General features: G+C 46.1%; 1 protein-coding gene across 6 annotated transcripts in view; it reads left to right on the top strand.

Moving 5' to 3' along the window:
• PUF60 (poly(U) binding splicing factor 60) overlaps positions 1-14,268 on the top strand; it is a 69,511-nt gene extending 55,243 nt beyond the window's left edge. For all 6 annotated transcript variants that reach the window (XM_040355084.1, XM_040355082.1, XM_040355083.1 and 3 more), the window contains 4 exons: positions 2,978-3,168; positions 7,209-7,344; positions 9,911-10,146; positions 13,838-14,268. In XM_040355084.1, the coding sequence (XP_040211018.1) occupies positions 2,978-3,168; positions 7,209-7,344; positions 9,911-10,146; positions 13,838-14,137 (863 nt within the window). In that variant the 3' untranslated portion in view covers positions 14,138-14,268. The remainder of the gene's footprint in view (positions 1-2,977; positions 3,169-7,208; positions 7,345-9,910; positions 10,147-13,837) is intronic.
• Positions 14,269-16,089: the final 1,821 nt, after the last annotated feature.

Genomic DNA, 16,089 nt, shown 5'->3' with positions numbered 1-16,089 from the left:
CACTCCGGACGTGGACCTTCTAGCGTCCCGTCTCAATCGGAAGGTGTCACGATTTGTGACCAGGTCAAGGGACCTGTGGGCGGACGCGTCAGACGCGCTGGTGGCGCCGTGGGGTCACTATCGCCTAATATACGTTTCCCTCCCCTGCAGCTTCTTCCTCGCCTGCTGCGCAGGGATCCTGATCGCCCCGGATTGGCTGCGCCTTCCCTGGTACGCAGACCTGGTGCATCTGGTGGCAGACGTTCCCTGGCGTCTACCCCTGAGAGAAGACCTTCTGTCCCAAGGTCCTATCTTTCACCCTGCTTTACAGTCGCAGGCTTCGACGGCGTGGCTGTTGAGAGCCAGGTGTTGAAGGACCGAGGCCTGTCGGGCTCAGTGATTTCTACCATGCTACGAGCACGGAAGTCCACTTCACGAAAGATCTACCATCGTACGTGGAAGGCCTACATCTCTATGTGTGAAGAGATGAAGTGGCACCCCTATACATACGTGATGTCCCGGATTCTGCTGTTTTTGCAGCGTGGAATGGATCAGGCTCTCGCCTTGAGTACGGCTAAGAGTCAGATCTCGGCTCTAGCTGTTTACTTTCAGCAACCCTTGGCGGCGCACTCCTTGGTGCGTACGTTTGTGCAGGGGGTCCGGCATGTGGCCCCTCCTGTGCGCCCTCCACTGCCTTCTTGGGACTTGAATTTAGTTCTTTCGGCGCTTCAAGAAGCTCCGTTTGAGGACATTCGGAAGATTCCTTTGTTGACTCTGTCAGAAGGTGGTTTTTCTGGTGGCTATTACTTCTGTCAGACGAGTATCTGAACTGGCGGCCTTGTCTTGCAAGGCTCCCTACTTAGTCATCCATAAGGATAAGGTAGTGCTGCGGCCGCAGCCATCATTCCTTCCAAAGGTTGTTTCGGCTTTTCACATTAATGAGGACATTGTTTTGCCGTCCTTATGTCCTCGGCCGAAAAACCCCAAGGAGGCCACTTTGCATTCCTTGGACGTGGTTCGGGCCCTACGTCTCGTCGGCCACCATTTCTAGGTGGATCAGACAGGTCGTGCTCCAGGCCTATGCCCTAAAGCAGGGGTTGACAAATTTGCTTGGAATCTAGGAGCCAGCTAAAAAACTTAGGCGCCGGAAAACGTGCCCCGTCCCGACGAGCTTGCGCGCAGAAGCGAACACATACATGAGCAGCGACCGCATATGTAAACGGTGTTCAAACCACACATGTGAGGTATCGCCGCGATTGGTAGAGTGAGAGCAATAATTCTAGCCCTAGACCTCCTCTGTAACTCAAAACATGCAACCTGTAGATTTTTTTTTAAATCTCCATAGGCGACGTTTAAAGGGTAAAAGTTTGACGCCATTCCACGAGCGGACGTAATTTTGAAGCGTGACATGTTGGGTATCAATTTACTCGGCGTAACATTATCTTTCATAATATAAAAAAAAATGGGGATAACTTTACTGTTGTCTTATTTTTTAATTAAAAAAAGTGTAATTTTGTCCCCAAAAAAGTGCGCTTGCAAGACCGCTGCGCAAATACGGCGTGACAGAAAGTATTGCAACGATCGTCATTTTATTCTCTAGGGCATGGGTGCTCAACCTGTGGCTCTCCAGCTGTTGCGGAACTACAATTCCCATGAGACATTGCAAGCCGCTGACAGGTACAAGCATGTCTCCCGAAGGCTGAGGCATTATGGGAATTGTAGTTTTGCAACAGCTGGAGAGCCACAGGTTGAGCACCCATGCTCTAGGGTGTTAGGATAAAAAATATATATGTTTGGGGGTTCTAATTAGAGGGAAGGAGATGGCAGTGAAAATAGTGAAAAATTACATTAGAATTGCTGTTTAACTTGTAATACCAACGGCCACCACCAGATGGCGCCAGCTTACACATCTGGTGGTAATAACTTGTAATACCAACGGCTCACCACCAGATGGTGCCCCCCTTCCAAGCCAAGTCGCCAGGACCCTATTTCTAGTCGCCATGGCGACCTGGCGCCCGGGATTTGTCGACCCCTGCCCTAAAGGGGCAGGCACATCCCATTCAGGTCACGGCGCATTCGACCAGGGCGCTTGGTGCCTCTTGGGCTTTCCGTCATCAAGCATCTGCCTTACAAGTATGTAAGGCGGCGACCTGGTCGTCAATCCACACCTTCTCAAAATTTTACAAGGTGGATGTGAGTGCATCTTCGGATGCCTCCTTTGGCCGCAAGGTTTTACAGGCGGCAGTTTAAGATTGAAGTTCCACCGTTGAGGAACTCTGGTTTGTTTGAGGTGAAGCTTGGTTTGCTGTTTTTTTTTTTCCCACCCCTCGAAATTTTTTACACTGCTTGGGGACGTCCCTAAGGTCAATGCTGCTGTGTCCGTCGATGAACGGAAGAGAAAATAGGATTTTTGTACTCACCGTAAAATCCATTTCTCTAAGTTCATGGACGGACACAGCACCCACCCCTCCTTTGTACGGCTTGTCTACGAACTGAGGCTGGATGCTTCCAGAGAGTGGGATGTACCCGGGGGACACGCCCCCTGGGAGGTGCTGTACTGAGAGAAGTGTTTTAACACTTAAAGTGCGATTTTTTTTTTTTCTGCCTAGTCTCTCCTAGAAGGAAAGGTGTGTATATAACCCCTAAGGTCAATGCTGCTGTGTCTGTCCATGAACGGAAGATAAATGGATTTTATGGTGAGTACAAAAATCCTATTTTTCCGACAACAGCCTGTCATCACACAATTCCCATGGAAATCCGATCAAGTGTACAAGGCTTTACCCTTCACTTATTTTGACATTACGGACCTGGTAAGTAAGCTGAAAGTAGAATGGATGAGGATAACGGTACTGCATTTGCGTTCAAACATGTCTGCTCCTATATTTCCTTCCTGGCAGGTTGTTATAATCTACCGGAAGAGCTGCAGATTGTGATGTGTTTTCTCCAGAGCGTGGGCTCACTGCGGTCACATTCATCCCTGCTATGTATGTATTTACAGAGTATGACAAATCCCAGTCTTCGCAGGATGCCGTCTCATCCATGAACTTGTTTGATCTCGGTGGTCAGTACCTTCGAGTCGGGAAAGCTGTTACACCACCAATGCCTCTTCTTACACCCGCCACCCCAGGTGGTCTCCCTCCTGCTGCTGCTGTCGCTGCCGCTGCTGCAACTGCCAAGATCACGGCTCAGGTATATTAACAGAAAAGTGTGTAAACACTAGAGGCTGCAAGGGATGGGGCTTTACAGGTACAGTAGCCAACCAGAGAAGAGCCTTGACATCCATTTAATGTCCTTACAAACAAGCAAGTGAAAGTAGAAGCCTCAGACCAGCGGGTGTGAATAGTGATGTCACTTTTTAATAGCGACGCAACTGCCACTTTCTCCAGTGGATGTTGCTGGTCTTTTCTGACTTAAAGCGGAGTTCCACCAAATTTATTTTTATTTTTTTAAGTAAGCAGCTACAAATACTGCAGCTGCTGACTTTTAAAATAAGGACACTTACCTGTCCAGGGCGCTCGCGATGTCGGCACACGAAGCCGATCTGTCTCTCGGGTGCTGCCTCTGCCATCTTCGGTAAGGGAATTAGGAAGTGAAACCTTGCAGCTTCACTTCCTGGTTCCCTACTGCGCATGCACGAGTCGTGCTGCGCGATCCCACTGGTCCCTGCTGTCTTCTGGGATCTGTGTGTCTCCCAGAAGAAGTGGGTGGGACCGAGGAGGTGCCAGACATGGCGTAGATACCCGCGGGTGACTCGGCTATTTATGCCCGGAAGTGGGAGAAAAATACTTGTATTAGACTGGTATCTTCTCCCTCCGCCCCCCTGAAACGTGCCAAATGTGACACCGGAGGGGGGGAGGATTCCAAAAAGTGGAAGTTCCATTTTTGGGTGGAACTCTGCTTTAATAATTTTTTTGAACATTCCTTTTCCAAGGAGCTCTGCATATGTCCACTGAGTAGACTGCATGTGTTTGAGATTTGTACTGAAGAAACAATTTACATGGGTATTTGCTCCACTAGGCCTCTATCACGCTCTGCACTTGAGCTCTACAAAATATAAAGACCTTAACTATTAGGCCTAGTGCACATTGGATGTTTTATATTTATTTAACTACTTAAGACCCAGACCTTTAGGCAGCTAAAGGACCTGGCCAGTTTTTGCGATTCGGCACTGCGTCGCTTTAACTGACAATTGTGCGGTCGTGCGACGTGGCTCCCAAACAAAATTGGCGTCCTTTTTTTCCCAAAAATAGAGCTTTCTTTTGGTGGTATTTAATCACCTCTGCGGTTTTTATTTTTTGCGCTATAAACAAAAATAGTGACAATTTTGAAAAAAATGCAATATTTTTTACTTTTTGCTATAATAAATATCCCCCAAAAAACTATAAGTCAGTTTAGGCCGATACGTATTCTTCTACCTATTTTTGGTATAAAAAAAAATCGCAATAAGCGTTTATCGATTGGTTTGCGCAAAATGTATACCGTTTACAAAATAGGGGATAGTTTTGCATTTTAATTTTTTTACTACTAATGGCGGAAAACAGCGATTTTTTTTATTTTTCTTCTTTCGTGACTGCGACATTATGGCGGACACATCGGACAATTTTGACACATTTTTGGGACCATTGTCATTTTCACAGCAAAAAATGCATTAAAATGCATTGTTTACTGTGGAAATGACAATTGCAGTTTGGGAGTTAACCACAAGGGGGCTCTGAAGGGGTTTAGTGTGACCTCATCTGTGTTTCTAACGGTAGGGGGTGTGATGTCATTGATTGTGAATCCCTATAAAAGAGAACACACGATCAATGACGGCGCCACAGTGAAGAACGGAGAAACTGTGTTTACTCACAGCTCTCCCCGTTCTTCAGCTCCGGGGACCGATCGCGGGACTCCAGCGGCGATCAGGTCCGCGTGTCCCGGAGCTTCGGACCGGGTCGCGGAAGCGCGCCCCACGGCTGGGCACTTGAAGAGGACGTACCTGTACATGCTTGTGCCATTCTGCCGACGTGTATGTGCAGGAGGCGGTCCTTAAGTAGATGAAAAAGGCAAATGCAAAATATACATAGACATGTAAGAGAAGAATTATACAAAATATTCAATGATGGCTATCTAACGTGAGATCGTAATTCCTGGAATCTCATATCAGTGAAACTACCAGGTTAGTTCTAGAAGTGGCGTAGTGCCCAATTTGTACAGATAATTGAAAAAACAGGTGGGAAAGAACTAGAAGGGGAGAGGAGACTGAGAGAAGGGGGGGGGGGATTAAATTATATATAAACTCTGGGTTGGTTTACTATGAGACCTGGTAAGATCTTCAACCATTAGGAGTCGCATCAATGAGAGCCTTCCCCTCAGATTAAAGGGACATGTTCCATAACGTCCAGATGTGCGTGTACGTCTCTCGTTTCTGCTTCGAGGTCAAAACCAAGTCCTCCATCCGGTTCACATTGGGCGTTTTTAACGTTGCTCATAGGGGCGTAAATTAGAAATGACTATTTTACCCAATTAAATGAATTAACGACCAAACACTTGATGCGCCTAAATGCGTTTACATGCGTGTACAATCGTCAAGTGTTGTTGTTTTTTAAGCCAAAATGCTGCTGAAAGGAGGAAAGGTGTCTACAAGAGCTATCACAACATCCAGTGTGCATGAGGCCTTGCTCACATAATGGAACTTATCTGCACAAAAAGATTTTTGTTACAAAAATACAAATTACATTTAAATGGTATAAATTGATTTATAGCCAAAAATAAAGTGGCTGCTTTGTGAGCAGCTCACATTGGGGGTTATTTACGAAAGGCAAATCCACTTTGCACTACAAGTGCAGTCGCTGTAGATCCGAGGGGGACATGCAAGAAAAAAAAACTGGATTTTAGCTTGTACATGATTGGATGATGAAATCAGCAGAGCTTCCCCTCACTTCAGATCTACCCCTCTCTTCAGATTTACCAGATCTACCCCTCTCTTCAGATCTACCCCCTCACTTCAGGTTTACCCCCTCACTTCAGGTTTACCCCCTCACTTCAGGTTTACCCCCTCACTTCAGGTTTACCCCCCTCACTTCAGGTTTACCCCCCTCACTTCAGGTTTACCCCCCTCACTTCAGGTTTACCCCCCTCACTTCAGGTTTACCCCCCTCACTTCAGGTTTACCCCCCTCACTTCAGGTTTACCCCCTCACTTCAGGTTTACCCCCTCACTTCAGGTTTACCCCCTTCACTTCAGGTTTACCCCCTCACTTCAGGTTTACCCCCTCACTTCAGGTTTACCCCCTCACTTCAGGTTTACCCCCTCACTTCAGGTTTACCCCCTCACTTCAGGTTTACCCCCTCACTTCAGATGCACCCCTCACTTCAGATGCACCCCTCACTTCAGATGCACCCCTCACTTCAGATGCACCCCTCACTTCAGATGCACCCCTCACTTCAGATGCACCCCTCACTTCAGATGCACCCCTCACTTCAGATGCACCCCTCACTTCAGATGCACCCCTCACTTCAGATGCACCCCTCACTTCAGATGCACCCCTCACTTCAGATGCACCCCTCACTTCAGATGCACCCCTCACTTCAGATGCACCCCTCACTTCAGATGCACCCCTCACTTCAGATGCACCCCTCAGATTTACAGCGACTGTACTTCCAAGTGCACTTTGCACTTGTAGTGCAAAGAGGATTTGCCTTTCGTAAATAACCCCCAATGTGTGGTGAAATCGGAGTAATGCCGCGTACACACGAACTGACATTCCGACAACAAAACCGTGGAATTTTTTCCAAAGGATGTTGGCTCAAACTTGTCTTGCATACACACGGTGCATACACACAAATGTTGTCGGAATTTCCGATCGCCAAGAACACGGTGACGTACAACACTACAACGAGCTGGGAAAAGAAGGTTCAACGATTCCGAGCATGCGTAGGATTTTTGTGCATCGACATTGGATGCACACTATCGTAATTTCCGACAAGAACTTTTGTTGTCGGGAAAAATTGAGAACCAGCTCTCAAACATTTGTTGTCAGAAATTCTGATCGTGTGTATGCAGCATTAGTAATTTCTGTCCAGGAGAGGAGCCGGTACAACTGTGCAAGCCTGAAGGAAAGGCCGGAGATCAGTCCACATAGCGTGCATTACCTGAGGATCTAGTGACATTTTTGTGTCTTGTTAGATTTAATTCATCTGATCACTATTTGGGAATGGCTGTGGTATAATACACCCCTCTCTTCACAGGAAGCGGTGGCTGGAGCAGCTGTCCTTGGCACACTGGCAAGTCCTGGCCTGGTGTCCCCGGCACTAACACTGGCACAGCCTTTGGGGGCACTACCACAAGCAGTCATGGCAGCACAAGCCCCTGGGGTTATTACAGGTAGGTACTTCATAAAATGTTTTTTTTTTTTTTAACTGATTCAGCAAATCTTTCCGGCCTTTTTTAGGTTAGAAGGCAACAAGCTTTGTGTCTTGTTTGCCTCTATACTGAAACAGGGTATGCACAGCGTACTTTTGTGTGAGGGCTGTGTATACCCGCACGGGAATGCACAGGTGTTTAGTGCATGCCCCCCATGCAAGCACTGACATTCACATTAATTTGAGACACAGCAGCTGCATAGACACAGCTGCAGCTCCCAATTTGACATTTGTTCAGGTGCACGGCCCTGAAGGCCAATGGTGTATGTGTGTGTGTGTTCAGGACCCTGCATCCACACTAATATGTCATATGTTATTATGCCACTGTGTCTGTGCAGCCACTGCATCCCAGTTGACATGAATAGGACTGCTAGCATGGGGATGCACAGGTTTTCTGCATGTGAACATGGCCCTCACATGGGTGTACGCTGTAGTATGCCCCTCGTGAATGAGGTCTTGGTTTTACCAAAACACCTATAATATGAGGGTAATCCTTTTGTATAGAATTAGCCATTGTTCAGCTGACAATTTTCCGCTAGCTCCTTTAAATTTTCTCTTGAAAGATGTTGGGCAGCAGCGTACTGACAAGGCCTCATTCACACAGGGTATCTAATTAACCCCTTCCTGCCACCACCTCCCAGCCCTTGAAGAGCTTCTTAATGTCACGAGGCGGGCATTCAGGTCATGTGAACGCTGTGATTTGCTGTTAAGTTTGCATTTGGAGCTTGCCGCTGGTGACTGTGCTGGGAGCGCATAGGGCAATCGCTTTCAGCACAGATAAGTGTTTACGCGAGGACACATATATTCGGGGTCTCTGCGTTAAATCCCACCAGCCAAGACACCACATATATGCGCCACGTCGGCAAGAAGAAGTTAAACAGAATGCATTCGTTTAAAAAAAATGCCTATCTTTACAACCGCTTCAATGATTACATGCCAGGATTTAAAAGTGTTGTTAAATAGGTTCTTGGAGGTCTATTTTCCTAAAAGGCCAAACAATAAGCTTTAAAGCGGAGGTCCACCCGTTTTAGCTGCTGACTTTAAAAAAATGGACACTTCCCTGTTCAGCACGCCCGCGATGTCAGCAGACGAGGCTGAGCAATCGCTCGGTCCTTGGTTGCTTCCGCTGCCATCCTCTGTGAGGGAATCAGGAAGTGAAGCCTTGTGGCTTCACTGCCAGATTCCCTACTGCGCAACAGAACAGACGTCACGAGGCTGGACTCCTGCGGGAGTCAGAACCCCGAAGTGGTGCAAATACCTGTCTCAGACAGGTATCTGCACCCCCCTCCCCCTAAAGGTGCCAAATGTGACACTGGAGGGGGGAGGGATCCAAAAAGCAGAGGTTCACTTTTTGTTTGAACCTCCGCTTTAAATGGGTTTTAAACCCTGCTGTCTTTTCACCTTAATGCATCCTAAGCATTAAGGTGAAAAAACTTATAGCAGTCACCAGCCCCCCGTTTTTATTTACCTGAAGCCTGTAATGTCCCATGGTGAGGATGTGCCGTCTTTCTGCCTGGGGTTCTTGGCTCTTGATTGGATAGATTGATAGCAGCGCAGCCATTGGCTTCCGCTGCTGTCAATCAAATCCAATAACGCGGAAGTCGGGGACACGTCCTATATTCGGCAGCTATGGACGCAGAATGCTGGACTCGGGAGTGCCCCGGCAAGGTACCCTGCCCCAGGAGAGCACTTCTAGTGGGTTATCTGATGTGGGGAGGAGCCGCTGAGGGGCCACTCTGTGCAAAACTAACTGCACAGTGGAGGCAAGTATGACATATTTGTTTAAAAAAAAAAAAACTAACCTTTAGTATCACTTTTTAAAACAACAAAAGTCATTTGGCATGCAATACACAAAGGGAGATGAAACTAAAACTGGAGCACTCAGAATCTGGTGTAGCTGTGCATTGTAGCCAATTGGCTTCTAACTTCAGCTTGTTCATTTAAGCGTTTTACAATAAAACCTGGAAGCTGATTGGTTTCTATGCAGAAGTGCACTTGATTTTGCACTCCAGATTTAGTATATAAACCCCACAGTTAACCAATGAGAGGACAGGCAAGCGCTCAAACAAAAATCTTTGTCTTGTGTACATTTGCTTGTGGAAAATATCTGTGCGATCGGGTTCACACTGTAGCCAACACAGACATTGCATGTGATTCACACCCGCACTGCAGTGCCACTCACATGCGATGTCTGTGCAATGCGGGTTCAGCCATACAGTTGTATGGCTTAACTTGCATTGGTTTCGCACAAAAAAGGTGCAGGGACTTACCCCACTTTGCTGGAATTGGATAGCATGGGTGTTCTCACCTATGCAATCCAATTCCCACAGTTCGCACTGCAATCTGTGAACCGATCTTGGGGTGTCACCAACATTGTATTGACGCCCGCAGTGGTTCGCAGATGGCAGTGTCAAGAGAGAAATGCGATGCAGGAACAGGCACCGGAATCTCACTGGTTCCCGTATCGCTACAGTGCGAACCTATGCTGAATGTCTGTTAATAACTGATAAAATTGTTTTCCTCCACAGGAGTGACACCAGTGCGGCCACCTTTACCAGTGACCATTCCTCAGGTGGGGCTGGTGAACCCCATTCTGTCCAGCCCCCCAGCAGTAACCCAGTTGGAGGTGAAGAAAGAGAAGGAAGAAGAGGAGCCGGTTCTGGAGTCGGAAAGGCCAGAGATGCTGAGTGAGCAGGAGCACATGAGTATCTCCGGGAGCAGCGCACGCCACATGGTCATGCAGAAACTTATGCGAAAACAGGAGGTGAGTGTGAGGGCGGTTTATTTTGCACGCCGGGACACAAGGTTTGAACAAACTACAGACACAGGTTTAGCTGTTATATCTTTATATCTAAAACGTCTCTCCATCACATTTTTGTTCCGTTTTTCATTCGTTTATGACATTTTGGATTTTCATCCTAGTTTTTGTCAATTGGCAAAAGTTCTGTGTAACTTTTAGTTTTTGTCACTGGAAAATTGCAGCTGAGGAAAATTTATGACGAAAATATTTTCATCAATGAAATTAACTCTGGCAGGAGACAGGGAGTAGAATGCAACACTTAACAGGTGCAAATGTATTGCAAACTTTATTGTTGGCAGATTCTGAGTAGCAGCACCACCTGTTGCAATGTGTGTTCCTTCCAGTGTTAATTTAGTCAACTAAAACATTTGTCGACTAAATGAATACTATTTTAGTTGACTAAAATACGACTAAAATAATTAAGATGACTAAAATGGAATTTTAATCAAAAGACTAAAACTAAATTGAAATTTGACTTCAAAATGAACACGGGTCTGTAGTGCATGTTCATACCTCAATACCATAAATAATAACCTATGATATTTTTCACTCCAGCAGTATATAATGAGTTTGGAAATTGTTGAGAAATGTTAAAGGGGTTGTAAAGGTAAATGTTTTTTCATCTTAATGCATCCTATGCATTAAGGTGAAAAATATCCAACGGTACCGCTCCCCCCGAACCCCCCATTTTACTTGCCTCACCCCTCCCGCGCGCGTCCCTGTGATCCTCTTCGGTTCCCAGCCTGGCCGTTGATTGGCTAGGCTGGACGGATTGATAGCAGCGCAGCCATTGGCTGGCGCTGCTGTCAATCACATCCGATGACGCGGCGAGCCGGGGCAGAGTGATGCCTGCCGCTGTATCACGGGAGCGCGCCCGCAAAAGCTTTCCACCATGCGAGCTCGCTCGCATGAAGGTGGAAAGCGCTTGCGAGGAGGAGCCGAGACAGCCGCCGAGGGACCCCAGGAGACAGGATTCCGGGACACTCTGTGCAAAACGAGCTGCACAGTGGAGGCAAGTATAACATGTTTGTTATTTTACAAAAAAAAAATGTTTTACTTTAGTGTTCCTTTAATGCATTACAATTTAATTGCACCCATTAGACTTTAGACGACTATAATGTGCGGGAGATTTAGTCTCCAAAACGATTGCAGAAGACTAAAATACCATTTTAGTCTTAAGACTAAAACAAAATCAAAATTTGCTGACAAAATTAACACTGGTTCCTTCAGTTACCCTGACACGCAGAAGCCCAGTGGCCGCTAAAGAAATGTGCGTTGCAGCTGACCATGCTGCGGCTAATTGCAAGGCAGTGGTTTAGCTTGGTCAGCCTGCAGCAGGAAGTGCTGTTACTGGCAGGATCTTCAGGTAAGTTACTTTGAAACGTATTCACAAAAATGATTGGCTTAAGAATACTGCATTTAGATGAGACAGACATACTGAAAAATAGATTTGGGGTTTACATGCGCTTTAAAAAAAAAGGGCTGTGTATTTACTGCCCCAAAATGGCTGATGTATAACTAAAAATCAAAACATTTACCAAACTGTAAATTAGATCACATTTACATTAAAAAAAAAATATTTGAATGGGTTAGAATGGCTTTGATGAGAAAAGCCAGCAAAACCCTTTAGCGCTGTCAGAGCTTTACAACTGTGCAAGACTGAAGGGGAGCCTGGCTATCGGCTCAATCCTACTTACCCCAGCTGCTGTATGCCATACGTTGGTGGTGGGGGTTTACACACACTCTCTTGGTGGCTGAAGGCTCCTGTAGCAGTAATTCTGACAAGCTGGCTGTCAGATGGAAGTGATCAGGTGGCTTTGCTGCCAGCCTATCCTATACACACGTGTCGCATATGGAATTTTTGTCTGTGATGAAAAATAAAGCTTGTTGGGGGAAAAAAATAAAAAAATTAGCTCCCCACATGTACAAACTTAAAGAGAAAGTAAACCCCGATGGGTTTTACGTCCTCTTTATTTCCCTGCAAAGGTAAAGCATAATGCCATTGGTTTCTATGCATCGCATATTAGCCCATTATGTGTCTCTTACCTGAAACCGAAGCCTGCGATGTCACTATTGTCCACACTAGCAGTGAGCGTCCATCTTCACCCCTTTTTTTTCCACGGTCGCCAACTCCAGCTCTGTGACTGGCCGGAGTTGCGTGATGTGCCGCATTCGCGCGGGAGCCACCAGCCACGGCATGACCTTTTAGAAACACCACGGTCGGCTGCCCATGGAGATATCGGCGCACATCTCTATTGTAAATATCTCCTAAACTGTGGAGGTTTAGGAGATACTTCGAGCACCTACAGGTATGCCTTAAACCACTTTAAACACATGCCGGGGGCACCTACGTGTGAAAATGTTGATTGTGATATACATTACTTATTGCTCCACAAACTGGAGTGAGAGCAATGATTCCAAGCCCTGAAATCGGCTTAGCCCTGCCCCCTGCACTCTCCTCTCATTGGCTCACTCGCTGTGTTTGACAGCAGTGGGCTCCAATGGCTCCCGCTGCTGTCTCATCCAATAAGGAGAAGGAATCCCGGGACAGCCGAGGCTCCTGTGTACAGCGGAGGCGATCGGATCCTGTCTCCTGCTTGGCTGGGATACGAGTGAGGGCAAGATGGCCCCCACCCGTCTCCATAGCAAGGCGGAAGCGACTTTAAAACGTTACTTCCACCCATGCTTCTTAAAGGCATATTTTCTTGTAATTTTTTCAAATGACAAATTTTTTTTTTTTTGCCTTTTAGTGTAAATATGAGATGTGAGGTCTTTTTTTACCCCAGATCTCATATTTAAGAGGACCTGTCATGCTTTTTTCTATTACAAGGGATTTTTGCATTCCTTGTAATAAAAATAAAAGTGACCCATTTTATTGTGTGTAAAAATTTATAAAATAAAAATAAATAAGAAAACAGCGCGCCGTCCCGATGAGCTCGCGCGCAGAAGCGATCGCATACGTGAGTATGAAAACGGTGTTCAAACCACACAAGTGAGGTATCATCGCGATCGTTAGAGCGAGAGCAATAATTCTAGCCCTAGACCTCCTCTGTAACTCAAAAGATGCAACCTATAGAATTTTTTTTAAAAGTCGCCTATGGAGATTTTTAAGGGTAAAAGTTTTTGGCGCAATTTTGAAGCGTGACATGTTGGGTATCATTTAAAAAACGTGAATTTTTTCCAAAAACAGTGCGCTTGTAAGACCACTGCGCAAATACGATGCAACAAAAAGTATTGCAATGACCGCCATTTTATTCTCTAGGGTGTTAGAAAGAAAATATATATATATATATATATATATATATATATATATATATATATATATATATATATATATATATATATGTGTGTGTGTGTGTGTGTGTGTGTGTGTGTGTGTGTGTGTGTGTGTGTGTATGTATATTTGGGGGTTTGAAGTAATTTTCTAGCAAAAAAAACAGTTTTAATCTTGTAAACACCAAGTCTGAAAAACAGGCAAGGTCCTTAAGTGGTTAAATTCTATCTGGCAGACCTGGGTGACCCCAATAAATAGAATTTTTCTCATTACAATTCCAGAAAATTTAGCTCCTTGTCATCTGGAATGTGCCCGGCTGTTTCGTTGTGTTGCATTTCCACCTTTTCTACTGTTAACTGTCTTTTCTCTCCTCTCATTCAGTCCACGGTTATGGTCCTGCGCAATATGGTTGACCCCAGAGACATTGACGATGATCTAGAAGGAGAAGTGACGGAGGAGTGCGGCAAGTTTGGCGCTGTGAACCGGGTGATCATTTACCAGGAGAAGCAAGGCGAGGAGGAAGATGCGGAAATCATCGTTAAAATATTTGTGGAATTCTCCATGGCCAGCGAGACGCACAAAGCTATCCAGGCCCTCAACGGACGCTGGTTTGCAGGAAGGAAAGTAGTGGCAGAAGTATATGACCAGGAGAGGTTCAACAACAGTGACCTGTCTGCATGAAACCTCTCGGACTTTTACCCCTCCCCCTCCCACCCCATTGTCCTTGTTCTGTTTATTTTATATGATTGTGGATTGTCTTTATTCTGCGGAGTAGAACCACAGGAAATAAAGCCTTGTTCTTTTTTTCATGATGTCTGTCCCATATTCTGCTGCTCTCAGACCCTGGTACTGAGTGAGGGATGTATTACTTGTTCCCAGTGATAATGGAGGTTCGATGCCCAGTGTGAGACACCTGCTGCTTAATGGTGGCAAAATGTGTTGGCAAAAACTTTGGCAGTCATTTACTGGACAAATACTCCCAACTTGGTTATTCATATAATTTTTGCAATACTTTTGAATTGAGATACTTCAGTAAAGAATAGATTAAAGTGATATTTAAAAAAAAAACTGTGAAGGTTTACAAACATATACTTCCACTTTTGCACAGAATGGCTCCAAACCTTGTCTTCTGGGGTCCCCTGGTGGCGCTTGCGGCTCCTCCTCGCATCGGTAAACCCCCTGGGGGGGGGGGGGGGGGTTTACCTAGTGGGCGCACTCTTGAGTCCAGCAATTTGCGTGCATAGACACCTATTGCCGGACTTTACCCCAGCACCCATGTCATTGGATTTGATCGGCGGGAGCAAATGGCTGCGCTGCTATCAATTTATCCAATTAAGGGCAGAGAGGTAGAGCACGTCTCCGCCAAGGGAACTAATGGGCTCTGGTGAGTAAATCAGGGAGGGGGGTGGTCAGTGTATCATAGGATGCATTAAGGTGAAAAAACACGAAGGTGTACAATGCCTTTAAACTATATTACTGTAAAACACAAACATTTACAAACTGGAGCTAATAAAATCGAATAAAAATCCAATCTGATGCACAGCTTTGTAAGTAAGGCTGGGTTCACACCTCCGACCAATGCGGCTGGCAGCAGAGGTCCGGTGCGTTCCTGTTCTCTGTTTCAGGGACAAATCTGGGCCGAATTTATGCCTGAATTTGCCCCTAAAACGCAGTCTAATGCCTTGCACACACTATGGCCCAGATTCACGTAGGAGATACGACGGCGTATCTCCAGATACGCCGTCGTATCTCTGAGTGTGAGGTGTCGTATCTTGGCGCCTGATTCAAAGAATCAGATACACCAGAATTTGTTCTAAGATACGACCGGCGTAAGTCTCCTACACTGTCGTATCTTAACTGCATATTTACGCTGGCCGCTAGGGGCGTGTACGCTGATTTACGCCTAGAATATGTAAATTAGCTAGATACGCTTATTCACGAACGTACGCCCGGCCGTCGCAGTACAGATACGCCGTTTACATTAGGCTTTTTCCGGCGGTAAGTTACCCCTGCTATATGAGGCGCAGCCAATGTCGAATTGTCCGTCAATTACGTCATTTGCGTAAGTCGTTAGCGAATAGGGCTGTGCGTCATTTACATTCACGTCGAAAGCATTGGCTTTTTGCGGGTTAATTTGGAGCATGCGCACTGGGATACTTTCACGGACGGCGCATACGCCGTTCGTAAAAAGTGTCATTTACGTGGGGTCACAATAAATTGACATAAAACACGCCCACATGTTCCACATTTGAATTAGGCGGGCTTACGCCGGCCTATTTACGCTACGCCGCAGCAAATTTGCTTTGTGAATACTGCACTTGCTTGTCAAAGTTGCAGAGGCGTAACGTAAATAGGATACGTTACGCCCGCTCACAAATACGCGCTCCCTACGTGAATCCGGCCCACTATCTGTTTTCCCGGAGGTTTAAAAAAAGAACCTGCTCTGTAGCTTTTTCCCCCCCCCCTCCACACGGCTGGTTTTCCTGAGCTTTGGTCGGGGAAACCCGGCCGTGTATATGCTCCAACGCAGGCTTTCCCCATAGAAAAACTGACGGCTTAAAAATCGGCGGAAATTCCGGCAGGAAAAAGGAAAAAAAAGTTCTAATTTTTCCCACCGGGATTCCCGGTGATTT

Source organism: Rana temporaria, chromosome 5 (assembly GCF_905171775.1).
Source record: "Rana temporaria chromosome 5, aRanTem1.1, whole genome shotgun sequence".
NCBI lineage: Eukaryota > Metazoa > Chordata > Amphibia > Anura > Ranidae > Rana > Rana temporaria.
The sequence above is the reverse complement of the archived record's forward strand: the minus strand, read 5'-3'. Positions and strand labels throughout refer to the sequence as shown.